The 21138-nt window shown below is 42.5% G+C and overlaps 1 protein-coding gene across 1 annotated transcript; it reads right to left on the bottom strand.

The window, feature by feature from the left end:
• Positions 1-1412: 1412 nt before the first annotated feature.
• LOC135477012 (metabotropic glutamate receptor 8-like) lies at positions 1413-10824 on the bottom strand. The gene is made up of 9 exons (XM_064757160.1): positions 10331-10824; positions 9783-10164; positions 9413-9554; positions 8484-8635; positions 7423-7718; positions 5123-5411; positions 3658-3928; positions 2277-2836; positions 1413-2043 (listed from the first exon to the last, which is right to left on the bottom strand). The coding sequence occupies exons 1-9, from the start codon at positions 10751-10753 to the stop codon at positions 1952-1954; spliced, it is 2607 nt and encodes an 868-aa protein (XP_064613230.1). The 5' UTR covers positions 10754-10824; the 3' UTR covers positions 1413-1951.
• Positions 10825-21138: the final 10314 nt, after the last annotated feature.

Here is a 21138-nt window from a genome sequence, read left to right as displayed (position 1 = left end):
AATATTTCTAGAGAGCATATAGTCTCCGCACTGTGCGTCGTCCGTCCGTCTGTCCGTTCGCGAATGCGTCGGTCATGTCATTCTTTCATTCATCGGCTCGAAGTTGACCAGGGTGTATTTTTAGCGAGACTATTTTAATTTTTAGGAAATGTACATATGAATCAAATGTGAAACATTTCATGTGAAATGTGATGACAACACGGTTTTTTTTTAGTAATTCTAGACCAGTGACGTCCAATAAATTGCGACCGGCTCCGATAGCACAGTTGGTAGAGCGTCCGCTTCGGGAAGCGGCAGATCTAGGGTCAATCCTGAGTCGTGTCACACATAAGACGTTAGAAGAGGAAATTGCGTGGAGCATGAAGGTGATATTGCAACGACTGGTTGACCAGTATGTGTATAATGATTCGGGCAGGGCAGCTTAGTCGCCTTCGGTAAGTCGTCTTATTAGGCAGCACTAGATCATAGATGATGAAAATCTGTCCTGCAACAAGGAGGCACATTGCATGCACTCTAAGGACTCTTTCGTCGTTATATGACTGAAAAATTGTTAAGTACGACGTTAAACTCCAAACATTTACTCACTCACTTACTCCAATAAATTGCAGTTAATATCACTGCATTTTTATTTTACCAAATTCTACTGAAGCCAGTATGCGGAGTGGCGCACTACTGATTAAACATTTACATATACGGTCAGAATAAAACCCTGACTGAGGTAAATTGACAAGAGGCCGTATTTTCACGGGTTACGAGTGACAATATGCCATTGGTCACACCGTTGTTGCTGTTCTGGATTTACTCTCTATGATGTACGTCTTTTACTATATTTCTAATGACAACATTCAGTAAGGATGTATGAGAAACATATTAAAGACGGCCATTTTGACCAACGGAATTGCTTGAAATAGACAAACCTGTAGACACGCAAGGGAAAGGTTGCTTAAATAAACACAATGTACGTTAGCATTATCGACTCTTACGTAATTATTCAGTTTCGGTTAATTTGTTTAATCTTCCTTTCAGCGGAAGAAATGACTCAAAACAATAAGTATCGAGTTGCTTTGAATAGCAATTATTAGCATACTAGCATACTAAGTAATTTTAAGCAATAAAAGAAACTGATTGAGCAATATACACCACAGGAAAGAAAAATCAGCAATACATGCTTCGGAGGAGGGATTTTAACATTTTACTATCCGTGTCAACAAAAGGCCTTCATATTATCTTATGACTGAGCCAACAATAGATAATAGCATCCACATAATCAGCAATACTCAGCATATGAGTGCTGGGTCAGCCGAATATAGCGTCCGCATCAGTAATATATACCACCTGGAGAAAGAGTCAGCAATATACACCATCCATCAGTCGGCATTATATATCACTGTCAGGAAAATATACCGTCCGCGTGAGTACTACATGTATATACCACCTGAGCAGTGAGTCAGTAATCTATCATTCCATGACTGATTCGCCCTTATGTACGATCCCAAGACTCAGTCAACTAAAATATATCTTCCCTTGAGTGGTTCAGCAATATAGATCATCCTATGAATGAGTCAGAAATATTAACCATCTCATGAATGAGTCAGCAATATAGACCATCGCATGAATGAGTCAGCAATGTAGATCATCAAATGAGTTAGAAACATATTCCGTCCAACCACTGAGTCATAATGTGATATATACCATCAAATGAGCCACTCATCAGTACCATCCGCTGCATCAGCAATATAGATCATCTCATGAATGAATCAGAAATGTATACCATTCAACCACCGAGTCATCAATTTATACCATCCGATCAGTCACTCATCAGTGCCATCCGCTGCATCAGCAATATAGATCATCTCATGAATGAATCAGAAATGTATACCATCCAACCACCGAGTCACCAATTTATACCATCCGATGAGTCACTCATCATCAGTGCGTACCATCCGCTGCATCAGCAATATATACCTTCGGAGGATTCAAAGGACGACGCCCTGTGTCTTTCATCCTTGAACTTCGCCCGTTTTTGGAGTACAGCTGATTTACCTGAAATGTGAAGGATAATAAGAGAATCTGAATACCCATCTTTCATGCATAGAAAACGGCTGGTTTTCCAAGAGAACAGCAGCAAGCAAATATCACACCACCACAACACAGACTACTTCATATATTTAATTGTTTTTTCAGGGTCACAGTAATTCTTCATGACAAAGATTTGGTCGCATTTTGAACTGTCAACTGCCATTCAAAAAGCAAAGACGACAATAAAATATAGTAACCTGGGCTGGGTGGTAAAATTCTGCGAAATGACCCTCCTCTTCTGTCTTTCCAGTTTATTCCTCGACCTTTGACCCTGATCAAGCTGGTCACGTTGCTAGGACGATCTGCTGAAGATGTATGGTTGTGGCGGCTAGATTGTCCCGAGCCTCCGTCGTCCAATCCCTGTCGTTCATTTATCTCCGTGCTTCCTCGCCTCACGTTCAGGATTTTCCGGTAAGAGATTGTCGGCTGAGGATTCCATGGCACGTCTCTGAGAGGATTATCCGCCGAATTGTCCATTAATTTGACGACTTTAGGCATGAAGGTTATCCCCAACATAAACGTGGCGTCCAATGATATGCCGACGCTGACCAGGGCAAGGTACGCGTCATTGTTCTCTACGTGGAGGTACAACGGTATCCAAGCAACCCAGATAATCGCGCTGACAACGGTTGACATGAGAACTGAGCGCGCTGGGCGGACGCCGTGCCCTGAGGTCACGTGACGGGTCATGAACGCTAGAATCATGGTGTGAAGTAAGAGGACGGCGTCGTAGACCAAACTGAGGACTAGTTCATACCTGTAAAAATAAAATGGATCGGTCTGTTAAAATCATAAGGCACATGTAACACCTCTGCCGACTTCCATGAAACTTCGCAAATTATTTTACAAAGAGTTTGGTTTAGCTTAGCAACTAAGCAACAAAACAGTTTGGCTTAACTTAGCAACTTAGCAACAAAACAGTTGGGCTTAGCTTAGCATGTTAGCAACAAAACAGTTTGGCTTAGCTTAGCAACTTAGCAACAAAAGGGTTTGGCTCAACTTAGCAACTTAGCAACAAAACAGTTTGGCTTAGCTTAGAATCTTAACCACAAAACAGTTTGGCTTAGCTTAGCAACTTAGCAACAAAACAGTTTGGCTTAAGTTAGCAACTTACCAACAAATAGTTTGACTTAGCACAGCAACTTATCAACAAAAGAGTTTGGTCTAGCTTAGCAACTTAGCAACAAAACAGTTTGGCTTAGCTTAGCAACTTAGCAACATAAAAGTTGGGCTGAGCTTACCAACTCAACTGAATGACATGAATGCCGGGCATCCCAAATGATGGAAAGCAATTATTTGAGGTTTTCTTTCTAATTGCAGAAAATTTAATTTCATTAGCAAATGCGGATTTTTTTAAAACAAAACTCTCCGTGAACCTTTAATTCAATTGCCAGAGCACAGTTGATAATCACTCACGTGAGGCCGTGTGTTCAGTCTTACGTTCACTGAAGATCACTTGTCCGCCACTAATATCGTGTGCATATCTCTCCGCCACATCTGGGGAAGTTACCTAGGACATTGCTCCACCCATAAAACAGGCCAGCGGCATAGAAGCAATCAAATAAATAAATCACACACCTGTCAATTTTGCATCTCCACGTCGGCAATACTTCCTTCAGTGAAGCGACATCTTGCGGGGGCGGTACGTCGAGCAACGCCCCAGACGGCTCCAGGAGGAGCCAGAAGGTGGTCGGGACGATCTGTCCGGCCAGCAACACCGGGAGGTAGATATGGACCCGCTTTGCCTTGAGAACGTCATGGGCTGGAGCGTCCGGTTTCAACTGCATGAGAAGGGCCAGGCGAGCCACATCCAAAAGTTGTCCGGAGAAACACAGGCAGTAAGCCATACCTGCACAAGTTTGATGCGACTGTGGTGAGTAATTAATAATTTTCCCAGATACCTGTACCTTGATTACAGAAGGAACTGTGTATGAGTATCAGCTGATAACCATACAGGTTAGCTGTCATGATTATTAGATATTTGCCTCTAGCAAACCAAAGATGGGGATTGAAAGTTTTAGTCAGCAGACACTAAAGACACGGCAGCGCAAATGAAACATGTAAAATCGACATAATGTATAAACCATTAATAAAATTTTATTTTAAAAGTTGGTTCATGAGATTTGGCACTGGAAGGTCAGAACTAGCGGATGGATTTTAGCTGTGTGCACCTGTTTGTACTAAGGCTAAGTTGATTGTAGCTACCAAGGCGACACTTGTTAATGGTATGTAACCACAATTGTAACTACCAAGGCGACACCTGTTAATCATATGTAACCATGATTGCAACTGCCAAGGTGACACCTGTTAATCATACGTAACCATGATTGTAACTACCAAGGCGACACTTGTTAGTGGTATGTAACCATAATTGTAACTACCAAGGCGACACCTGTTAATCATTTGTAACCATGATTACAGCTGCCAAGGTGACACCTGTTAATCACATGTAACCATGATTGCAACTGCCAAGGTGACACCTGTTAATCAAATGCAACAATGGTAGTTATAATCAAGTTAACTGTGTCCCATGATTGCTATGGTCGTGGGTTTCCCCAAAGCACAATACTTGCTGCCCTCGGCCCTTGAGTTCGGCATAAAACACAAATGAAACCAATTTACCTAAGTCAAAGTTTTATACCAACTGTTCATGCAAATGCTGTAGTAGCAATTTACACGTTCTAATCACCATGGCTTAAGCAGAACTAAGTTAAAATGCAATGATTTAACTGTAATTTACTAGTTCTCACGCTCAGGTTTTTGCTAACTTCCCCTCCGGCTGTACGTGGGGAAGTCTGCCGTGTATCCTACCACCATAAAGCTGGCCGTCGTCGTATAAGTGAAATATTCTTGAGTACCGCGTAAAACACTAATGAAATGAAGATATGAATAAATATTAGTTCTCAAAGCTTCTGAAAATGCATTTAGCTTTCAATACATGTAACATTAAAACAATGAAACAGGACCAGGCGTCGAAAATGCCTAGTCCACCAGTAGAACCCTAGTTTATGAAGGGGTACAATATAATAACAGATATGCTTACCGAGACAGACTCTCCTGACGCCACATGTGCCGTTTGTGGCGCTAAACAGGAAAGTGATGTTCGACAGGTAGAGCAAAAGAACGCCGACAATCAACGTCACGGTTGCATCCGTGGAGAGTTCCAAGTACACCCTCCGCGAAGATGTCAGCTTGACCAGATAGAAGATAAGCAGCGCCGTAAAGCCGATACCGAGGCACAGCAGCGAGATCATGACGATCCCGATGGCTCTGCTGAGATGATGGTACAGCGGTGGCCCGGCGGATCGCAGGGATTCCACCAGGGTGTTGTACTCCTCCAGGAACATGTCAGTCAGGCACACTTTACACTGACCAGGGCATTTCGACAGCGGAATCAGGCGCCGTCCATCTCGGTACATCCCTGTATGGTGCATGCTTAACTTCAGCTCGCCGTTGTTGTATTGTCCTACCTGGAACAGGCAATGGAAGATCCAAAAGATGTAAAGCTATCAAAGGTGAAACATTGTTTCCGATAATTGGGGAAACTGTAATTACGTATCACAAAAAGTCCTCGTTGAGTGGAAAGCAGTATAACCCTTATTCAAAATATAGTAGAAAATACTAAGGTCGAGAGTTCGAATACAGTTCTTGCTGTATATACAGTTATCACTGGCGTCTGTCACAACTCTGGTTAAAATATTCTTACATATGAAGTATACACATTAGTAAAAGTAAAATAAGACGAATTTAATCAACCATGTTAGTAAACACTTTTCATGTATTTCGCTTTACATATATCAAAAGTAACTTACACGAAAATGTGTTTTCCAGAATCTTAACCACCATGCTATAAACGCGCTAAGGCTATCAGTTCCCGCAAGTGATATACCGATGGTTATTCATTTACTGAGTTACAATATAAACACATACAAAATATCTGCAATATGATAATACGACTGAGATAAACTGAATACAGTAAAGAAACGTTTTATGTGAAAACAAATTAGCTTCATCGTATAGTTCACTGAATAGTGGGAATAGTGTACTTCTGTTTGGTTTTTGTAATAATTCCAACCTTTACCTGAATAAACCTGTAACGCCCTCTATACGGCTGTATGTTGAACACTTCGAAAGATCCTTGTCCGCTTCTGTCCTCGAAAATAAAAATTCACCCCGCCAGGTGGCGCGAAATTCACGTGCGGAAGCTCCTCCGTGACCATCACGTGATCCAGGAAGTCCGTCAGCGTTCCGTTGCACTGAGTTTGGTTGGTGCGACACTTGTATGGACACGGACCTGACGGCATGAGCGTAAGAGTAGACGGCGTTGATGATGGCGGAAGTTTCCCAGGACTGATCGTACTCTCCGGAGTAGTTCAGTCTCAGGTTTGCCGTGCACGTTTTTTTCGAACAGCTCACCACGCGCCAGGTTACAGTTGAAGTAAGACTGCCAGTAATCCTGGAACCAGGCAATCTCACTGCCATTGACGATGGACAGAGACGTGAAGTACTGTCCGAAGTTAGTGTTGATCGTCTGGTTCGGGGCAATTGTCAATGCACCTGTTAAATGAAAGACGAAAAAGGATACTTGCAAAACTAAGCCTAAGTCCAGCATGGAGTGATTATCGAAAAAGTCATACACTACATGACTTGCTCAGTTAGCCCTAAATGCTTTTGATTCCAGCAAAAGAAAAGTTGTTTTCCGGGAGAAAACATTGTATTTAGACTTGGGAAGTACCTGTTGAATGGACAATGTACATTCAGTCCTTGTTGTGATGGGGGAAATGTACATTCAGTGCTTGGTGTGATGGACAATGGGCAGATCTCGAGAGAAGTTCCTGGCAGATTTTCCCACGTATGAGTGTCGAAGACGCCAACATGAGCTGGACTTTGACACCCGTTTGACATAAACTATATAAGACTACAGCAACGCGATGCTAGTGTGACCACAGCTGAAAATTTTGTTTTGCATGCTGGCTTAAGACATACTACATATAGAACTCGAGCCCGGGGATATATATGCCAGCATCGATGTCATGTATTTCCCCCGGGCTCTGCCCGGGTTTCCACCCACCATAGTGCTGGCCGCCGTCGTATAAGTGAAATATTCTTCAGTACGGCATAAAACACCAATCAAATAAATAAATAAATATCATGTACTCACCTATAGCAATGCCGTACAGATCAGATATCCAATCGGTCTGGCGCCAGGCTTCAGTCGCTATCCAGAAAAGCTTGCCGTGTGCTCGGACCTCCTTGGCGGCAGTTAGAAGCTGCTCAGTATCGTACTCATTCGTCATTAGAACTACTCCCGTGGCGCCAGTGACGTTCAGGCATGTGGTATACGCTTTCAACGTAACGGTCTAGACCCTTCCAGTAACTGTGTAGCGGCACCTTCGTGGCGACGCACACATCTTGGCTAGAGGCGTCAGCAACGAAGCGTTTCGCGGTGGCGTTCTTGGAGAGCGACGCGGAGTAAACGAGATGCACGTAGTCCCAGCCTAGACGCTTCAAAAGTTGGATGATGAGCTGAATCTCTGCGTCCGTCGGAGGAACGGTCCGGAAGAACGTATCATCAGAGGCCAAGTCCTTGGGAAGTATAGAGGAAGTCATAGATATCTGGTGGAAAACAAGACGAACACCTAGTCAGCAGCATTAACGAAACCTTTTGAACACAGTTTGGAGATACGGGATGTCCTTTTTTTGCCGTGATCTTAAGGAAATGAAATTTATGTTTTGTGGATTATTTTCATTATTGTATCTACCGATCCATCAACAAGACATGCCTGTTGACGATTTTGGGCCTTGGCATCAACCATGTCACCCTCCGATCGGTACTGAAAAAGCCACCTTACTCGTATATTTTCAGTAAGCTTTCATACAACATAAAACTTCAGGTTTCTGCCAGACATTTGCACTATATTGGAATTACTCTATTATGCTACGCTATGCTATTCAGCTTGTCTCCGTGGGGAAGGGGTCAGCAACCAGCTGATGGTCATTCGTTTCCCTCGGACAGGGACCGACAGGCTCCTGGGTCGTTGAGCTGCGCTGGCGCGCTAACCACACCGGCACGCTCGTCCTCTCTTCTGCACTGAGTAATTCGTTAGATGAACGTAAACCAATGTCTCACATTCTTGTGTTTTATAACAATCACATCTTCTCGCCCATCAAAAACCTAACACCCATGTAAAACAGAACACCTATGGAAAAACGTGCTAATTTCATCTAACTATAAATCGTATGAGTTATTTACCAGTGGGACTTTCTTGTCGGAATGATCGGTAAGTCTTTGTCCTTCAATGGCCAGTGTTTCGTCATCATTCGTGCTGCCGATTAGACCAATTAACGTGTTTCTTCTGGGGGATATCCGGTGGCCTGGGCACAATAAATGTGGACTTAACAACCTCCTGCGCCATCTGGCGGGCTCTGTCGGAGGTTAGAGCACGTGTCGTAAACAGCTATTCCTAACGTGGCCTCTGGCAGCAACCCGTTCTCGTTGATCCTGTCCACCGCCCATAGCGCCGCCACCACGGCTTCGAACCCTGAATGATCAATCCTGGAGGAACAAGTTCCAATCGATGTATCGTAAGAGTGTACAGGAAGAAAAACGTGAATCATGAGCTTCCCTCGTTTATAAGCGTATTCCATCCCCACCATATCGGCAGAGGTGGACGAGCAGGTATTGCCCTCACACGACGCTTTGATGTTGCCCGACAGGGACCAAACGACCACTCGGGGCTCATGACCATGGGGGAAGATGTTAGTCGCAGGCGCCCTGTGTTCCACGTGGCGAACTACGAGGAAAAATAATGTAATCAGTGTAATATATGAGAACTAAGTCGTTTATTTGCTTTTTATTTTCACAGTTCACATTTAAATATATGATTGAAGCATATAGAACGGTTTCAAATCATGAGATTCAGAATTAGTTGTGGTAAGAATTGTTACCGGGAACCATCAACTCTGGATAAATTCTGTCAGTAGCGGAAACCATGAATGAGAGTTAGAAAGTTATGTCATGTTCTCAACTTGTTTTTGCACATAATAAAAGCTTCAGGACTAATCAGACTAATTCCTGATGCACATAATTTAATATCGCGTATATGTATTCTCTCCTTTTTTGGCTGGTTACATTGAACTGTAATTGTTCGTATAAGAGTACAATGCTTTCCTCAAGGCTCTATCCATTTCCTTCACTAATCTGAGCACTGCAGTACAAATGAAACATCCATGTGTCTGTGTGGCGTAAAACACCAGTTCAGTAAATGCTGTTTATAAAACTTTTGACATACCTTGACGTACTGGTTTTCATCCCCCCTTCGTGGGCGGTTGCAAGTTTATGAAGTCATAGCGACCAACTCCATCACCTTTACTGTCAAACATGATCTGCTCGCCGCTAGACCCATTAAAGATGACCTCCGTCATCATCGAGGGAATGGTGCCGATGTGACTCTTGCCATCAGGGCACAGTTTGCCTGTGGATTTAGGGCAGTGGCGCCGAATGAGAAAATCCAGCCCATACGCAAGGGAAAGGACGCAGTCGATGGTCGGTGAGGACTCACCCCCAGAGGAAATGTCGCGGTAGACAAGGCGGGGCATCTTCCGGGCAAGGTTCCGGGAACCTCAGCATGTGCTCTTCTGTCAGGTGCATTCTAGCGTTGACTCCACAAGGTCTAAGTAGAACGGGTTCCTGGTGTAGTTACGGGCGTTGATGGAATCGATGTAGCGACCGAAGTCATCGAGAATCCCCGTGTGGAAAACAACGCCTATGGAGCCCAGAGCGAAGCGCGACGTTGCCGCCGTGTCACTGTCCGTGAAAGAGTCACTACCTACCCAGACCAGACCGGTGACATTGTTACGTTGGGCTGTGAGGAAGATTCGCTTCAGCGTGCCGCGTCTCAAGAACGCCACGATGACCTTCACCCGACTCATGCGGCTCATGATGAAATGCCTGAACACGTAGTCCAGCCCTTTCTCGTCGTTCGTGATCGTGTCGTCCAACTGGACTTGATACGCGACGCGCATTCCCTTGTAGTTCGCCTGCTGGATTAGTTCGCGATTCGTAGGTGCCGTAGTGGGTGCTAGAAAATACGCACCCGAAGGTAGGTCCATCCGTAGTGTTTAAGCAGATCCACCATGGCCTGTGCCTGCTTGACGTCAGAAGCGATGGGTCTAAAGAAGAGAGGGTACAGGTACTTATCGCTGAGGACGGGCTCGACGCGAGAAACTGACGATAGGGATATTATAGGACTGAATCGTCGGAGCCACAGCGGTAGTTCGGCTGCTGGAGCTTGTGCCTATCATGCCCACTGGCACAGAAAGTAATCCGAAATGGTTCTTGACTTTGACGTGCCCGTTGACAATGTTCTACGATTTGTTGGACTATTTTATCCGTGATGTAACACGAATCTATGATTATAGCACCCAGGGTGATGTTAGGAAGGATGTCCTTGCGCTCGTTGATACGGTCCACAGCATATAGAATGGCTTCCGTCCTCAGTGTGTGCTCACGGTGGACGCCGTTCTCGTCACAGCCGCTGGGAGAGTTCTGCTCCTTGTGCGCGTGCAGAACGCCAATGACGTACGCGTCGGCGCCGTCCGTGTTTAGCCTGGCGTACTTGTTGCGCACTTTCGTTCTACACTCCGCCCGAAAGCCTATGCGAACTTTATTCATGATGGTCCAGTACTCGTTCAAATGAGAATTCAGCGGCCATTCCACGTATGAATGAATGGACACTACGCGGCCTGCCTGAAACAGCACGTTCAGAGACATAACAGTTTGAATTGTTTTCCACAAAATCCGTTGCATAAAAGTGTCAAAGCCATTATTTCATAATTTTGGTCAAAATCAGATTAGACAGATAATTGAACGTAGGCTATGTCATGGCTTGTACGAAAATGTAAATAAGTTACGAATACAGTCTACATCATTTTGTAAAGTTAAGCATAAGCGATTCCTTTATAAACATGTGACATCTCACATGTTTCTTACAGTAAACGATGCTACCTGTTTATCCGCGTTTTACACTTAATATCCAACAGTTATACTTGCTACACTATTTGTATTTACTGAAAATATCCACCAAGTTACAATGTAAACATTTCACACGGTGTACTATAATTAACTCATCTCTTTACTTGCCAAACATAAGTTTTCGTGAATAAACACCCCAGGATGTTTTACAGTGTGTAACGGAAATGTGTTCATTATGAAACACTTATTTTTAATGAGCGAAGAATCGGTGATTACATATATTATTTAGTTAGTTAATTACCCGAGAGTTTCACGCGACCAGTGTCAGATTTGCCTGAGGCACTTAACACTTTGTTGTTGATTAGAAAATTCATTTATGTGACTGTTGTTTCAGGTCGCACTCGTGAATTTATCGTTCACAAGACGGTGCTCAGTTTCATGGATGTAGGTAATGGGAGTACTAGAGGTAAACCACTGACATTGGGCAAGTTACCGACGAACTTTGTCACAAATGACGTACAAATTATCGTCACCATATTGGTGGAAGACAAATGCTGGTGAGGGAACGTCAGACTACGCATTCCGCCACACGTGCGTCGTCTACCTTATTGTCACAAAGTCCCCCCAAGCAGTGAGAGCGGGGTGTTAATTCTCTTATTGTCACAGTCTGACAATAAAAGTTATTACATTGCCACACCTGTCAATCCTTTCATTACCTGTATATAGTAAAGCTGTGTAAACACGTGTAATGACAGAGGCTGTGCGACTGGTTAGAACTAATTGCACTGGCGCAAAACCGCATGGAGAAAAATCGATTGTCACAAGACTGGCAGGAGAAGCTTTAAAAGTGAATGCATAACGCTGATGAATAGTATTTATGTATGTTTTTTTTTAAATTTAAAGAATGGATTTTATCTCCGTAATCTACACTGGCCGTAATACACAGTATACCTCTTTTGTAAGGCTGGACGTAACAGACTAGAGAAATCGGGGGTCTTTTACATTATCACACCGTCATCGCTGTTCTGGTTTCACTGTCTATGCTGTACGTGTCTATAATACTTGTCAAACGACAAAAGGCCAAAAATATGCTGTCACAACAAACCTTTACGGAATAACAAAAATTATTTTAGACTTCTTCGGTGTGGAGTGTTTCAGCATTTTGATCGATAATGTGTTTACGTTTTATATGAAAATTGCCAGGTTCCCTGTAAAATAGTACAAAAACCACACGAGTAGAGAAATGATGAATGCAGGGCTAAAACACAGTATAACCTCTATGATCTGTAGCGCCAAGGTCACCGAGTAGACGTCAAACACCGAGGCGGAGATTATCGGACTTGTATCTGAGCAGAGGGCGCCACTGTCGCATTCTCTGGCTTGCGTGATTGTCTTGTGAAAAGCTTTCTGAAGACACAGTTGGTTATTGCGACAAGAGGGTAGGCTCAGTTCTGTCACGAAGGCACTCTCTATCAGCATCTGAACTGCAGTCTGCGTGTAGGACGACACGAAATCCTCATGAAGATCCGTCCAGTTCATGAGTAAATCTAATCAAAGGGAAAGACGCCCTTAAGTTAATAGCGGGATTGACACCGTCTTTTCGGTCTTATTTCGGTCTTAACTGAGGTAAATTGACAAAGGGCCGTATTTCATCACTTAAATGTGACCATTATCAGTATATAGTCGGTGCTCTGTTTTTTTTCTCTCTGTGCTGCAAGTCTTTTGTTATATTATAAGTATTTTATTATTTTATCCGTTCCTTTGGTTAGAATTTCAGTAGCATTCTTGTCTTATAAATGTCTAACAGCATGCTCGCAATTAATGTTATAATGTATATGTATGTATGCTAGAGGTTTAAGGTGATATATAACAATTTTTGACAATAACATATGACGACGAGGAGCCGTAAGGTGAGTGTACATATACTGTGTCTTCTTTTGGTAGGGCGAGTCCATGCCGCTAAAGTGCTGCCGACACTGGAGTATCGTGCCGCAGACACCAGACATGACACCCCACCCAGGCATGTTATACTGACAACGGGTCAACCAGTCCTGTTTCCTGGCTCTAACCTCTCAGTGCTGAGCCCCATGCAAGGCCGCAACAAGTACTATTTTATAAAGTTTGATCCGGAGTCTACCGACTTCGAGGCGGACGTTGTAACCATTAGGCCCCTGAAGCGGTCTGCTTTATAAATGAAACCTTATCATATCCAGGCTTTGTGTTAATCTTTTGCGAGACAGAATTAAGAAATGGCGATGGGATGGAATTTAGTATATACTTACTCAGACAGTCGTCACGAAACAGATGGTCGCAGATCATTGGTGGATTCAGCACAGGAGTCGAAACTGACTGATCTGGCTCAACCAATGAGCGTCTTACAAACACCTTAAAATCTGTAACATTGACACCCTCGGGAATTACGTTCTGGAAAAACGTGGCCCCTGAAAAACAAGGATCTATGAGTGTCCAATTCTGAGAAAAGATATAAAAGCCTTGAACTGAATAATGGTCATCATCATCTCACTAAAAGTTCAACCGAGTGGGATGTCGAAACAATCGATAGCTCGTTTTTCGCTTTACCAATGGTTTTCATTCTTACCTGTCAGTGCGATGTTATACTTGAATAACCAGCTATCAGGTGGGCGTGCAAGTCCAATGAAAAGAGGTCCGAATGGTACGCCTCTCCTTGCCAATTCCTCCAACAGGTAGCTGTAATACAAAACATCATGTTTACGCAATTGGTTTGCACCTCGTCTTTAGACTTTTTGTCGCACTTTTTATATTGCTGTCTTACTGAATATTCACGCTAATATGTTATTATGGTTTATCTAAAATTCCTTGTCCAAGGCCAGAATTGAACTCGGATCTCGTGCCTTGTACATATCTATAATTTGTGTGTTAAGGTGAATATTACTTGGCAGAACGTCTCACACGAAATCCTCTTCCGTTGTTAACATAACCGTCCCGGGAGAAAAACCTGCTTCCATCAGCAAGCCGTCCAAAATCTTGTCTAGTTCTTTCTTCGTCAGATTTTTGGAGATCTCGAACTGAGTGACGACGCAGCAGTCCCTCATGGAGGTCCTCTCGTTGAATTTCTCCAAAAAACGCCTGTGGTAGTGCGTCTGTGACGTCATTGCTTGGACGTAAGGAACGTCTTTCTGCTTCAGGAAAGCTGTAATGGCGTCGGCAATGTTGTCACGTGACGGAGCCATGTTGACGACGGAGTCACTGCGGGGGAATATAGCATGAAGCGGCAAAATGTTGCGAGGGTACAGTCAGAGAATGGTAACGTAAATTTGGTTCTTCTTTTTTGTGGTAATCAAATGTATCATAATAACTGCGGGTAGGAGAAATGGGTGATGAAAAAACTTAATTTTACCAGGTGACGATTCCACAAGGCGACATATACTTCTGACTTCAAAGGTTAAAGCCACATCACATCGGTGACTTTGTGGCACTGTACGTCAACATTTTGACACATTTGTCCTAAGGTGACACTGATAAGGTGGTCCAAATTTGAGTTTTTACGGCACAAAATCGCACTTTTTGTACAAATGCCTAAGGTTTTGAAAGTTCCTCTACCGACCAAACCTAGTGAAAAATCTCTTCAATATACGTGGTCACCAAAACAGAATAAACCTGGCGTTACCTCAGTCTAACCCGAATCTGTGAGCATGGGTGGACGCTCTGATTACAAAGCTTTTGCATGGGAGACGCTCTTATTGCACAGCTTTTGCATGGGAGACACTCTAATTGCACAGGTTTTACATGGGAGACGCTCTTATTGCACAGCGTTTGCATGGGAGACGCTCTAGATTTATAGCTAAACGAAAGCAGATCTACGTGGAAAACATTGCGGAGTTTTATGTTTCAGCTGGGGCTAATATAACATTTATGTTAGTTCCAGGTTTAAGGTGCTCTTTTGATCACGTGGTAGGGGACATGCCGTCAGTTCATTGGAGAATCTTCTTTACATGCTGAATCTGAGAAGTGACTGACTGACAAACAACGGCAGCACCTTAGCCACTCCCAAAGAGTGCTTGCATAAGTATAAGCCCCAACAAAACTCCCTATTTCTGTGTACAAGGTAGAGCCTTGATAAGCGCCCCTGCGCATGATATATAATACTGGGGATTACCTGCTTGCGGAGGGCACGTCATCAATCTCCACGATGCGGGCCACATTTATCACTGGTATGGAGAACAACAATGCAAAGGACGCTACTGCTGATGCCACTTCTTTCGATGAGTCAATTATTATTCCTAGTCCAAAAGGAATGAATGAAATGTATATTAAAATGGCTACATATAAGTTTCTTCAACTCAGGAGCCTCTCTCCAATGAGTCCAGGTCCAGCTCATGCCGCCTTCCTTTCCGGCCGTTCATGGAAAGGTGTGCCAGCCGTACATGGAAAGGTTTACCAGCAGCCTGCGGATGATCGTGGGTTTCCCCCGGGCTTTGCCCGGTTTCCTCCCTCCATAATGCTGGCCGCCGCCGTCATATAACTGAAATATTCTTGAGCACGGCGTAAACCACCAATAAATATATAATAAGTAAATAAATACATTTATTGACTAAACAATTTGTGTCTTTCGAGTAAATAAACACCTTTACGACTTCTCTCTGAAATGCACATCGTATGCCTTTCATCTAGATTTTGTTGTCACAGAAGTACGTGCAACGTGTAAGTTAATTTTGCCTGATATCAATAGTGTATTGTTGTGTATAAATGTGTGTAAATGCGAAATAACATCACATTGCTCGTAAGACATAATCGTCACTGGCAAATTAGTGAAATTAAGACAGTTAAAGAAGGTGACGGATGTCGAGACAAACATGATCAACTTTCATAGAGAACCCTGATTAATACTCAGTCTAGCGGATGGAAATTAGAATTGAACTCTCGGCCTCATATAGGCCAAGGGATGGTCATCTTCCGGGAAAACTTAGTATGCCTTCTAGATCTATTAATTTTTTTCGAACTTCAAGCGTGGCAATCTACTTATTCGTTTGACTGCTGTTTGTGCGCCGTCCGCTTTGTAAATCGACATTCGTTGCCTAATTTCTTTGGTTGCCTGATGGAAACCTGAGTACCAGGAGTAAATCACCAAATTTCGCTAGGTATCTGACAAAACTTAAAATCTCAACAGAACCGGAGAAACAGGAAACTTAGCGTGATTCGGCTGGCGGCCAAGCCGGTTCCGATTATAGGCACGTTCCTGTACTTACCATGTACGTAAAGCGCTTCATCTTTGTCGTGTTCCTTGGCATCGGCGACGAAATTATGAAGCTTTTGAAGCGACCGCTCTGCGTCGCCGCACGTGTCGAGCACGTGCACAATAACGTTCACGTGTTCATAGGTCTCGTTGAAAGCTGATTGATAAACTGCATGTTCTAGCACACCCACGTGACGAACTGCTTCCGGGTTGAGATCACTGCAGTTGGGCTCGATATTTTTAAGGTGAATGTCAAATATGGCCAACAGGTTTAAGGTGAACGCATGCGTAAAAGGTAACCGTGACAAGAAAAGCAGAGGGGAAATCCAGAGCATGTTCACTACCATGGAGACGCTGTAATGTAGAGTTGAGAAGGAAATTATGTCAAAATGACGCATTTATGACGTCGCATGCATGGTGTTACTCTGGATGTCAATTTTTTGACGAGCATATAACGGTTTTTATACCTAGCATTTTGCAACAGTTTTCGATATTTATAGCTGTCGGTGAACTAATAGGTATACAGTTATTTGTCCAAATGATAATTCAAACAGTATGGGAATAATGACTGACAATTTCCTTTTTCTAGGCACACCAGTACTTAATGTTTTCAGAAACCCTTTTCATCACTTAAGTATAAATTTACTTGGAGCCAACATGGTTTTCCGAGCTTTCTTGAACATTTTGGTCCTTGCGTAGAAATGTGGAATACCGTTTCTTCTACACGTAGAACGGACAACAACCTCGTATATTGTCATATGTGGAAGAAAAACAGGTCTCAGCTAAGAAAAAACAATATATATAAACCTGTGTTTCTTCCACATGAAGATACAGTATCGAGGCTCTCCTGTTTTTACACTCTAATCACTCATATTACACAGTAACGGGGAAGTACCATCGTTGTATTATATTGAAAGTGCCTAAGTGATTAATTTTTTTTTTGATTGGTGTTTTACGCCGTACTCAACAATATTTCACTTATACGATGGCGGCCAGCATTATGGTGGGAGGTAACCCACAACCATCTGCAGGCTGCCGGAAGACCTTATGACATACAGCCGAAGAGGGAGCCAGCATGAGCTGGACTTGAACTCACAGCGACCGCATTGGGGAGAGGCTCCTGGGTCATTACGTTGCACTCGCGCTAACCAACTGAGCCACAGAGGCCCCGAGCCTAACTGAGTCACAATGCAAAAGACACCAAATATACCATCTGAGGCAGTCACAGCATACAAACACATACTCGACGGACAACTGCTTTTAATAAGACTTCGTGTCGGTTTTATCCTTGCAGCTCTATCTGCATATATGGATTTAACAAATATATTGTCAGTTTTTGTGCTTATATAGTTCCTGCACCCATATGGTGTAGATTTTATAGCCATGTTTGCCATATGGTTTTCATAGAACAAAAATCGCCGGGATTCAATACAAACATATATTTCAGTGTTTCACGTAAACAAGTAACGTATAAATTTCATTGTAATTGATTGTATTTTTGGATTTCACAGCTATATCTTCTGAATTTCACACATACATGTGTGCAAATCGTCCGGATGTAATACAGCCACCACCAGACTTCTTGCAAATATCTGGATTTGTTAGACCTTATACAGCATACAGTCGGGATTTAATAAAATCACCTAGTCTGGGTTTCATACAGCGATATTGCCAGCAGAGCCTAATCCAGTCTTCAGTGTAAAAGAACTTGGTTATGAGAACAACAAAGTTTTTAAAGAGGATTTAAAATCGGAAATGTATGCCCTGAAGTAGGTGACGAAAATTGGACCCGCGTTAATCCAATGAGCAGTCAGATTATGCGGGCCAGCAATTACTTTCAGTTTACTTTCAAGATAACTGTCGACCGACCAGACTTCAAAAAACAAGGTTTGCTACCCGCAACAAACAACTTTTTAATGATGGCCTAGGGTAGTTATGATACAATGTGATCAGATGCACATCTCACCCGGGATGGTAGATTTCTCCACATATCAGTAAATACAAGCCATCCTTAGACTGAATTTTCGGGCTAGGTATGTGTTGTGGTGTATATACAGCCATATACACAGTCAGGTATTCATACGGCAATATGTACAGTCAGGATTTCATACAGCCATATATACAGTCAGGATTTCACACAGCCACATATACATATACAATCAGGATTCCATACAGCCATATTTACAGTCAGGATTTCATACAGCCACATATACAGTCAGAATTTCACACAACCACATATACATATACAATCAGGATTCCATACAGCCATATTTACAGTCAGGCAGTCAGGATTTGATACAGGCAATTCTACAATCTGAATTTCAAACAGCCACATATACGTATACAGTCAAGATTTCATATAGCCATATAAACAGTCAGGATTTCATACAGCCATATAAACAGTCAGGATTCATACAGCCAATCACACAATCTGAATTTCACACAACCACGCAGCTAGTCAGGATCTCATACAGCCATATATACAATCTGGATTTGATACAGCCATAGATACAGTCTGGATTTCATACAGCCATACACACAGTCTGGATTTCATACAGCCATATACATACAGTCTGGATTTCATACAGCCATATACATACAGTCTGGATTTCATACAGCCATATACATACAGTCTGGATTTCATACAGCCATATATAGATTCATACAGCCACATATACAGTCAGGATGTCATACAGCCATACCGTCTCGTTTTCATGGTCATAACGTGAAGATCTGAGACAGCCGTAAATAAAGTCTGGATTTCATACAGCCACATTGTCAAGGTTTGACACAGCTGTATATAAAGTCTGCATTTCATACAGTCATATTGTCAAGGTTTGACACAGCTGTATATAAAGTCTGCATTTCATACAGTCATATTGTCAAGGTTTGACACAGCTGTATATAAAGTCTGGATTACATACAGTCATATTGTCAGGGTTTGACACAGCTGTATATAAAGTCTGCATTTCATACAGCCACATTGTCAAGGTTTGACACAGCTGTATATAAAGTCTGCATTTCATACAGTCATATTGTCACGGTTTGACACAGCCGTATATAAAGTCCGGATTCCACACAGCCATATTGTCAAGGTTTGACACAGCTGTATATATAGTCTGAATTCCATACAGTCACATTGTCAAAGTTTGAAACAGCAGTATATAAAGTCTGGATTCCATAAAGCCATATTGTCAAGGTTTGAAACAGCTGTATATAAAGTCCGGATTCCATACAGCCACATTGTCAAGGTTTGATACAGCTGTATATAAAGTCTGGATTCCATACAGTCATATTGTCAGGGTTTGATACAGCTGTATATAAAGTCTGCATTTCATACAGCCACATTGTCAAAGTTTGAAACAGCTGTATATAAAGTCTGGATTCCATACAGTCATATGGTCAGGGTTTGACACAGCTGTATATAAAGCCTGGATTCCATACAGTCACATTTGTCAAGGTTTGACACAGCTGTATATGAAGTCTGCATTCCATACAGTCACATTGTCAGGGTTTGATACAGCCGTATGTTAAGTCTGGATTACATACAGTCGCATTGTCAGGGTTTGATACAGCTGTATATAAAGTCTGCATTTCATACAGCCACATTGTCAAAGTTTGAAACAGCTGTAAAGAAAGTCTGGATTCCATACAGTCACATTGTCAAAGTTTGAAACAGCTGTATATAAAGTCTGGATTCCATACAGTCACATTGTCAAAGTTTGACATAGCCGTATATAAAGTCTGGATTCCATACAGCCATATTTTCAAGGTTTGACACAGCTGTATATAAAGTATGGATTCCATACAGTCACATTGTCAAGGTTTGATACAGCTGTATATAAAGCCTGGATTCCATACAGTCATATTGTCAGGGTTTGACACAGCTGTATATAAATTCTGCATTTTATACAGCCACATTGTCAGGGTTTGACACAGCCGTATATAAAGTCTGGATTCCATACAGCAATATTGTCAAGGCCTGACACAGCTGTATATAAATTCTGGATTCCATACAGCAATATTGTCAATTCCTGACACAGCTGTACATAAATTCTGGATTCCATACAGCCACATTGTCAAGGTCTGACACAGCTGTATATAAAGTCTGGATTCCATACAGTCATATTGTCAGGGTTTGATACAGCTGTATATAAAGTCTGCATTTCATACAGCCACATTGTCAAAGTTTGAAACAGCTGTATATAAAGTCTGGATTCCATACAGTCATATGGTCAGGGTTTGACACAGCTGTATATAAAGCCTGGATTCCATACAGCCACATTTGTCAAGGTTTGACACAGCTGTATATGAAGTCTGCATTCCATACAGTCACATTGTCAGGGTTTGATACAGCCGTATGTTAAGTCTGGATTACATACAGTCGCATTGTCAGGGTTTGATACAGCTGTATATAAAGTCTGCATTTCATACAGCCACATTGTCAAAGTTTGAAACAGCTGTAAAGAAAGTCTGGATTCCATACAGTCACATTGTCAAAGTTTGAAACAGCTGTATATAAAGTCTGGATTCCATACAGTCACATTGTCAAAGTTTGACATAGCCGTATATAAAGTCTGGATTCCATACAGCCATATTTTCAAGGTTTGACACAGCTGTATATAAAGTATGGATTCCATACAGTCACATTGTCAAGGTTTGAAACAGCTGTATATAAAGCCTGGATTCCATACAGTCACATTGTCAGGGTTTGACACAGCTGTATATAAATTCTGCATTTCATACAGCCACATTGTCAGGGTTTGACACAGTCGTATATAAAGTCTGGATTCCATACAGCAATATTGTCAAGGCCTGACACAGCTGTATATAAGTTCTGGATTCCATACAGCAATGTTGTCAATTCCTG

The sequence above is a fragment of the Liolophura sinensis genome, chromosome 10, assembly GCF_032854445.1.
Source record: "Liolophura sinensis isolate JHLJ2023 chromosome 10, CUHK_Ljap_v2, whole genome shotgun sequence".
Classification (NCBI taxonomy): domain Eukaryota; kingdom Metazoa; phylum Mollusca; class Polyplacophora; order Chitonida; family Chitonidae; genus Liolophura; species Liolophura sinensis.
The sequence above is the reverse complement of the archived record's forward strand: the minus strand, read 5'-3'. Positions and strand labels throughout refer to the sequence as shown.

Excerpts from the sequence above, each read along its gene's own strand:
- LOC135477012 (XM_064757160.1), bottom strand. The coding sequence starts at position 10,753 with ATGAATAAAGTTCGCATAGGCTTTCGGGCGGAGTGTAGAACGAAAGTG. Across the intron at positions 3,929-5,122 it reads CGTCAGGAGAGTCTGTCTCG|GTATGGCTTACTGCCTGTGT; the intron begins GTAAGCATATCT and ends AAACTTGTGCAG. Across the intron at positions 2,837-3,657 it reads TGGAGATGCAAAATTGACAG|GTATGAACTAGTCCTCAGTT; the intron begins GTGTGTGATTTA and ends TTATTTTTACAG.